We start from the raw sequence: 8,111 nt of genomic DNA, 5'->3' as shown, positions 1-8,111 counted from the left end.
TTTTATCTTTAGGCCTAAAATTAATCTTGGAGGGGGTGTTTCTTTAACATTGGGTTTACAACAACATGGTGGAAGTGGATCAATGGGGTTAAGTACATTTTCACAAGCATCTCATCAAAGTTCACTTTTTTATCCTAGAGATGATCAGGTTCAATATTCATCACTTTTGGACAGTGAAAATCAGAACTTGCCATATAGAAACTTGATGGGGGAACAACTTCTTCATGATTTGGCCGGTTAAAAAAGAAGAACAAGAGTAACAGCAATATAAATCTTTCTCTCTCTCTTGTTTGAGGTTCTTTGGTAGCACAATATTGATGGAATCATGTGTGGTTCTAATAATTCAAATGAGAAAAATTTAATTTTAATTTTGTAAGGATGCTTTGGAGACTTTTGTTTTGTGGGATTGGTACAAGGAGAATTAAATTAAGCTGCAAATCAGTTAGCCTCTCAATTATCAAGATTAAGACCATCCAACAGAAACTGAAAAAAATATCATTATTTCATAATTGTACGTAGTCCATGAATATTAGGATGGTCAACTTGATCTTCTAATTTGTTACGGAAAATAGTCATACTGCCCTTCAATTTCTTGTCAAACTCAATAATGGACATTTTTCATCATTTTCTCCTTTAAAGTGGATCTACCTACTTCTATGGGAAAATCTTCCATGGGGTGTGACATAAGCTAAGTCTATTTGGACATTCACACTAATTAAAAAAAAGGGGCATTTTCGACCTAAAATTTTTTGGGATTGTTTCGATTCATTTTTTGGACTGTTCTGGTTCATTTTTGGGACTGTTTTAGTTCATTTTTTGGAATGTTTTAGTTCATTTTTTGGAATGTTTTGGTTCAGATTTTTGGGACTGTTTTGGTTCATTTTTTTGGGATTGTTTTGGTTCTTTTTTAGGATTGTTTTGGTTCATTTTTTGGACTGTTTTGGTTCAGATTTTTGGGACTGTTTTGGTTCATTTTTAGGATTGTTTTGGTTCATTTTTTCAACTGTTTTTCTGATTTTTGACAGTTTTGGTTCATTTTTTTGGACTGTTTTAACTTCAGTTTTGGACTGTTTTGGTTCGGATTTTTGATAGTTGTGGTTCTGTTTTTTGGCAGTTTTGATTTAAGTTTTTTAATCAAGCTACGTATCTAAATGTTGTGGAAGTCTACAATTAGGTAGTATATGTGAGTTAAGATTTCATTGTTTAGCGGGAGGAGTTAAATGAGAATCAAGTTTGCCAGTTGAATAAAATGGTGCATGAATAAAATGGTACATGAATCCTGCCTTGATATGGAGCAAGGCAGGATACATGGGATGAAAAGTCATGACTGTCACGTTTTCGTGGAAACTTTACTCCCTATTGCATTTAGTGGCTTGCCTGAACGAAGCTGGAAACCTATGTCAGAAATTAGTTTGTTCTTCAAAGACTTGTGTTCCAAAGACGTCGAGGAAGACAAACCTTTGTCGGATGCATCAGAATATTCCTGCTATCACAAACAAGTTGGAGAAGATGTTTCCACCGGGGTTCTTTGATGTGATGGAACATCTTGCAATTCACCTTGTATACGAAGGCCGAGTCAATTTTTTTTTATTTGTTCCTATATAATCTATTTTAAAACTTTTTTAAGACTTACCACGATATAAATGCAGGTCTATTGGTAAGTTAAAAAGGGCTATCAAGCAAAAATCGAAAGTGGAAGGCTTAATGTGCGAAGTTTATCTTGCCTAGGAAACATCCCATTTCTGTTCTTACTACTTTCGGAACGATGTGCCTTATTTGAGAAACAGGCCTAATCGACATTCTGATGGAGGTGTGACTAACTCTTTGTTGAAGCCGATATCGATCTTCAATTGACCAAGTGATGGGTCAAAAGAACGTGAGAGACCATTGAATCAAATGGAGTATAAATCAGCTTCGACACATATTTTATTAAAGTGCCCAAAAGTTCAACCTTATTATGAGTAAGTTTACCTAAAATTGCAGAAATTAATCATTTAAATTGAGAATAGGGGCTAACCTAAATTCCATTTGGACAGTCTCTTTTCGTAGATACATGGCCAAGAAACAGTGTCCGACCAATTTGCACCTTGGTTTAACAATTACGTAAGTTTTATATATAATTTTCTAACCCAATGCTATCAACATTACTAAGTTTTGAATTGTAATATTTCTAACTTTCTAATTCTTAACTTTTAATAGGTTTACAATAATCCGTGTGGTTTTCATGAACAATTTTTGAGGGACTTATCTTGGGGACTCACTAGTGTCCATTGTATGGACAAGTATGTGGTTAGTGGTTTCAAATTTAATACCCGAGAATGTGCTAACCATATGAAAACTAATAATAGTGGTGTGTGGGTTAAAGGTGCTGATGGTGTTGATTATTTTGGTGTAATCGAAGAGATCTTAGAGTTATATTATTCTGGTTGGCCTCTCAAAATAATTGTTCTTTTCCTATGCATCCGGGTTGATCGAACCCCAAAAGGAGGTACGAGGGTACTGAAGGGTTGGCATTGAGTCAACCGACTGGCCATGTCGCAGTGCCCCCATTTTTTTGGCCTCAGGCCCAGACAGAGCCACATGTATGACGATCTCAATCCCCTATCACACCTTTGATGATCCCACATGGCCTCCCTGAGTTTTATTATGTACCACATCGAGCGACTATGAGCGGTACTCCGACAGCTACTCCTAGCCCGACTATGTCATAGCCATCGACATCATCCACTCCACATGTTGGGACGTCGAAGCGTGAAGAAAGTAGCTCCGATTCTGACGAAGAACGTCCCAAAAGGAGACCCTCCACGCCTTTTGAATTTTGATATGCATGGTCATCTCATAATCGAGCCTTATTGGATACACATAAGTTTATTTAATTTGCATAAGTTATTTATTTTATTATAAAACATCTAATTTTATAGCATCTAGTTATCTAATTGTTTTGATGCAGCTTCTTTCCAGGCAAAGCAACTAAAATGATTTCAAAGATAATCAAAGGACTTTATAGAGGCGTCGTTCCGTCTTGGGGCAAGGTGCCAGTGAAACTGAAGAAGCAGATGTTTCTAGAATTTAGGGTATTTATTATTTATAGTAAAATACTATAACTATATCTTGATTGTTTATGGGATGTTCCTTTAATATGCATTTAAAATCATATTAATTTCCTTGCAGACAAAGTGTTCTTGGAAGCCGGAACATCATGATTTAGTAGCGCAAAATTTTGAGAAAAAAGCAGCGAAAATACTTAAGGATGCGTTACTTAGAGTACGTGCTAGTTGCCTGCAGCCTGACTGGATCCAAGATGAATAGTGGAAGGACCTACTGCACTACTGGGCGACTGATCCGGTGTTTTTGAAACGAAGTGCAAATGGGAACGCCGCCAGAGCCTCAGGGAAGGGTGGATCGCTACACACGAGTGGGGTCACGAGCCAAGTGGACTTGATGAAGCGGCTGGTATGTCTCCTTCTTTAGCTTTGACAAATGACATTTCTCTATGGTGTTTGCTTCTTAGCTTTTTAAACTTATAAAGATTCAAACTCTAGTAATTTTTTCATGAGTGAGGTGATGTAAAAGAATTATTTCACTCATGCAGTCATGCTACCTCCGGATACAAGGAATGAAAATATGTACTAATGGATTATTTTACTCATGCTACTCCTTCAAATTTCATGACACTTTCCTGGAGTTTCAAAAGCCTTTGTTATGAAAAAAAAAAAAAAAAAAAAACGATCTTCTAAAAGTTGAAACACGGAACAACTCATTCATAAAGGTCAAATGTGCAGTTCAAACTCCTGGAAAAAATCATGGAGTTTTAACTTCTAAATGTTAATTTCAATAAAATTTTCTTGAGTTTTTTCATGTTTCAACTAGGAGTATTTTTGTTCAAATATTATTTCCACCTTAAAAGCAGCGAAACATTAAGTAGTTTTAAAACAATAGTTAAATATTAATTTGCGCCTAAAAATGGCTATTTGCCCATTTCTCCCTCGATTTTTTAGGTCTGTTGGTTTGATTTTAACATTCAATTTGGTATTTGGGTTTGTCTTGAACACTCCTAGTTAGAAGAGTGTGTTTGTGTATGTTTTCTAGTTTTTAAATCAGTAGGACTATTAGCTCTGAATATAATGAACATATTGCACTGGTCACTTAACAGTGTTTCTTCTTTTCTTTTTTTGGTTTTATCGAAATGTTTCACTAGTGATCTTATCAAAGCTTGAATATACAAAAAGTTATCCATTATCCATTTAAGTTCCAACTTAAGCTATCATTTAGAATGTGAATTAGAGATGCCATTGGAAGTTGCTGACTATAAAGCACTACTTAATAAATCTATGCTCTCCCTTTACCTTTTTCCTTTTTAGTGTTTTGTGCTGTCTTTTTTATTCTTCATACATAAGTTAAAGAAACTTTGTGTGTAGAAAAAAAAAAAAAAAGACAAACTTTGAGTGTAGAAAAAAAAGACACTTTCTTCTTCATAAGTGGATTTGTGTTTTGATCATTATAAACAATTATCTGCTAATGTCACTTTAATTAGACATAGACTAATAACCTGATTATAAGTTGAAAATTTGACTTCTCATTCTAGATGCCTCTTCTATTTAGAAATTTAATATGAAGTTTAAAAAATGAAGGGGAATCTTGAAGCAACAGTAAAGTATTCTCTGTGTGACCTATACGTTCATGGTTCAAGTCGTGTTACCAATCACTGAACGTGAGATACTTCGTGCACCGGGCTGCCCTTTAATATGAAATTGAAAATTGCTAAATTTTGTAACTTAGCTGCCATATGATGAATCTTTAAAGAAATGAACTGAAGTATACTGTATCACATATATATTGTAAGATTCTTGATACAGAAACTGGTTCAATCTCTATGCTTGTTTAGTATGTGGTTTGTCAAAAAAGGGGTCTCTTCTACTAGGCTGACGAAGCTAATTTACTTAGATTAAAAACAAACTACTTCCGGTAAAATTAGATTTAGAAAGTGTTGGGAATTGTTGAATTCACTTGATATATTATTATTATTATTATTAATCAAGCTACGTATCTAAATGTTGTGGAAGTCTACAATTAAGTAGTACATGTGAGTTAAGATTTCATTGTTTAGCGGGGGGAGTTAAATGAGAATCAAGTTTGCTAGTTGAATAAAATGGTGCATGAATCATGATACATAACAAAACAAAAAAACGTTACTTTTTTAGTTGTTAATCTTGATTTGTTTGCAGGAGCTACAAGTTGATTTTCTAGAATTTTAAAACTAAAAATTAAAGCATGTAGAAAAAGAAGAGCTGAGAACTTCTACAAAAGGAGGTAATTTCATGGATAATCACTACATTTACGGTTTATTATATCAAAAAAGACACCAAACTATTTTTTATAACGAAAAAGTAATTCAACGTAACTTTGCTTGCTTATCACATTAAGTCACTAATAATTTTTGTAACAACAAAATCACTCAACTTTGACTTAGTGTCATAAATATTGTCTCATTTATTTTTCCAATTAACACTCTAAATATGTATTCTAAATAAAAATATTGAATGAAAGATACTAAAGAGAAAAATTTTGTTTTTGCATATTGTATACTATTTAGTTTAATTTAAAACCAAACGGTATCTAGTGACACCAACGATATTACGTTACGTTGCATCATAGAGAAGAATAACATTATCATCAAATAAACATAAAGTTAAATATCAGCGGATCCACTTTGAAAAAAATTAAAGATAGAAGAACATATTTTAAATTAGTCTTCTCCGCTTTCAATCTTCATTCAAGGATTTTTGGATACAAGCATAAAGAAATACTAGTAACTAGTCCAACATTGGAACTTTTCAAGATAGAAAATATTTTGATTTAATCTTCTTCGCTTTTAACCGCTACTCGACGGGTAACTCTTACTTGAGAGTTTGTGGGTGTGATCATGGAGGATGTGATGGCCTTCACATAGACACCAATACTGGTAATGCAATTATCAGTTTCCGTACCGTGAAATCCACCAAAGCAACGGTCAACTCCTAGTTGAAAGAAGAATTCCTTCAAGCTTGATGAAGTGGCCATTTGGCCATATGGTCCATAGGTACGCTTGTTGGTGACAAATGTTATTGATCTTAAATCACCTAGATTATTGTGAAGGCAGAAACCTCTTATAGAAGTAAGAAATTCTGATGGGAAATCCAAGGCAACCTTCATTATGGACAAATAAAAAAATTATTAACATTAATTATTTGTATTGTAGCAATTGTTAGTTGGGGGTGGGGGTACTTACTGTGGTGAAGTATATGCTTGGTCTAGCAGAACCATGTCTGTCAGACAAAACAAAGTGGCCATTCTCACCGAACAGGAATTGAAGTGAAGAAATGTCATATTCACTGTAGGAAACAAAAATCTTGGCTATTTCGCCTTTTCCCTTTTCTTCCCAAGCAGTTCCCCATTGTTCTCCTGCCGGGCCAACCTTGATCATATTCATATTAACACTCATTATATTAATTTCTTGCTATATGAAATGTAGTTGTTAATTTAAGGATGAAGTTATGTGTATATATAGAGACTAGAGTGAGGAGTAACTAAGGTGCTTCAACTCTAAGTAACTGTTGAGTTTCTTTAGAGCCCTTTCAACTTCAACTATTGGTATTTGGTCTTTTAATCTCAAAAATAGGAATCTGACTTTTCGTTTAACAGTTAATTTCTAAGTCCCCGACAACGACGCTAAAAACTTGTTGCTTTTAATCGCACACGCAAGTATACGTAGTCGTACAAGTAATATAGGATTTAAAGTTCAGATATTGTACCTAGAGGGACTTATGATTAACCGTCAACTTATGCTTAACCATCAACTAAATTAAACTAATGCTAATTATCTAAACAAGATATAAATCCAAATTTATATTTATAAACTAACTAAAAATAAAAGAAAACAAATAATGAACTTCAACCAAGAAAGAGCGGATTTTTACCTGGGAGAAGAGAGATAGATCTAGGGCTATGACCACTACCAATCCATTTCCGAGTCTTCAAATTGTTCTACCCATGGGTTACTAGTTGACGGGGTTGATGTTAACTTTGCCGAGTATCTTCCCAGTCAGCCAGCCCCAGTAGACGTTACTATAACGCCTATGTTCCTATCTTCGCCAGAGGTAACAAGAACGCATTTATATCTCTGTATTCAACTAAGTGAGGCAAAAGGGTATATTCCTATCCTCATTAGTGAAACGATTAATCGAACAAGCTTTATTTATTCTTATTACACATGCAAATTTCCTCTCCGTAGTTCAATTCACACGCCACAAATAGTGTCTAACTATTTCGTTAAATAATCAAACAATTAAGATCAAGAATAAATAAATAAGGAAAATCAATAGATATAAACGATAATCAAACGTCAACTTTCATGTTTAGGCCCAAACCCTAGAACTAAAGAGTTTAGCTCCACATAGACATGGAAGAAAAATAACAAATTATCTGAATAAAAATGTAAAAAATAAGTATTATAAAGAGGAAAAGATAAAATCCTGTAACTTCGACCTCAACGACGGCTTCAAGCTCTCTCTAGGTCCAAAGTTATGAACTCCGATTTTCAAGTTATCCAAAATTATGTAAAATTTATGGCTTATGGAATATTTATAAGCGTAGGAAAAAGGCCTAGATAAAATAACTGAGTCCAAAAAGATTTGAGAGAGTTTTTTTTTGGTCCAAAATTTGTTTAGTGCGTAACTTCCCGCATTCACTGTTGCGGTGAAGAAATTGTTGCTTCTTTTTCCTTGGTTAATTGCCAATCATTTCACCACAAATAGCCAATGATTAGGCATCATGATGTCTGCCACTTGTCTCCATTCTTTTTCTCCTTTTAATTTTCAAATTCAGCTTCAACACGTCTGTGTTCTCTTTTCCTTATCTCTTCTGCTTTTTATTCAATTTTTTGCTTCAAATCTTTTTAACGTGACATCGCTTTATTCCTATAAAATAAAAATATAATATTAAGCACAAGTAAATATTAAGCACAAGTTAATATAATAATACTCAAATGACGATTAAAAGCATTAAAATGTGAGGCAAACAATGGGTAAATATATACATTTTTGGCCGAACATCACCACTCCACACTTAACTCT

At 34.0% G+C, this 8,111-nt stretch overlaps 1 protein-coding gene and 1 long non-coding RNA gene across 3 annotated transcripts in view; one reads left to right on the top strand and one right to left on the bottom strand.

Annotated features, from left to right (window-relative positions):
• Positions 1–2,939: 2,939 nt before the first annotated feature.
• LOC132040707 (uncharacterized) overlaps positions 2,940–8,111 on the top strand; it is a 14,824-nt gene continuing 9,652 nt past the window's right edge. Inside the window, exons 1-2 of the long non-coding RNA XR_009410754.1 lie at positions 2,940–3,074; positions 3,172–3,453. This is a non-coding gene — a long non-coding RNA (uncharacterized LOC132040707). The remainder of the gene's footprint in view (positions 3,075–3,171; positions 3,454–8,111) is intronic.
• LOC132040706 (inactive protein RESTRICTED TEV MOVEMENT 1-like) overlaps positions 5,728–8,111 on the bottom strand; it is a 66,015-nt gene continuing 63,631 nt past the window's right edge. The window contains exons 1-2 of one of the 2 annotated variants that reach the window (XM_059431365.1): positions 6,269–6,644; positions 5,728–6,186 (exon numbers count right to left, since the gene is read on the bottom strand). In XM_059431365.1, coding sequence (XP_059287348.1) covers positions 5,857–6,186; positions 6,269–6,481 — 543 coding nt within the window. In that variant the 5' untranslated portion in view covers positions 6,482–6,644 and the 3' untranslated portion in view covers positions 5,728–5,856. Of the gene's footprint in view, positions 6,187–6,268; positions 6,645–8,111 lie in introns of those variants that run through there. The other variant, XM_059431366.1, reaches the window with a different exon arrangement.

The sequence above is a fragment of the Lycium ferocissimum genome, chromosome 12 (genome assembly GCF_029784015.1).
Source record: "Lycium ferocissimum isolate CSIRO_LF1 chromosome 12, AGI_CSIRO_Lferr_CH_V1, whole genome shotgun sequence".
Taxonomy (NCBI): Eukaryota; Viridiplantae; Streptophyta; class Magnoliopsida; order Solanales; family Solanaceae; genus Lycium; species Lycium ferocissimum.
The sequence above is the reverse complement of the archived record's forward strand: the minus strand, read 5'-3'. Positions and strand labels throughout refer to the sequence as shown.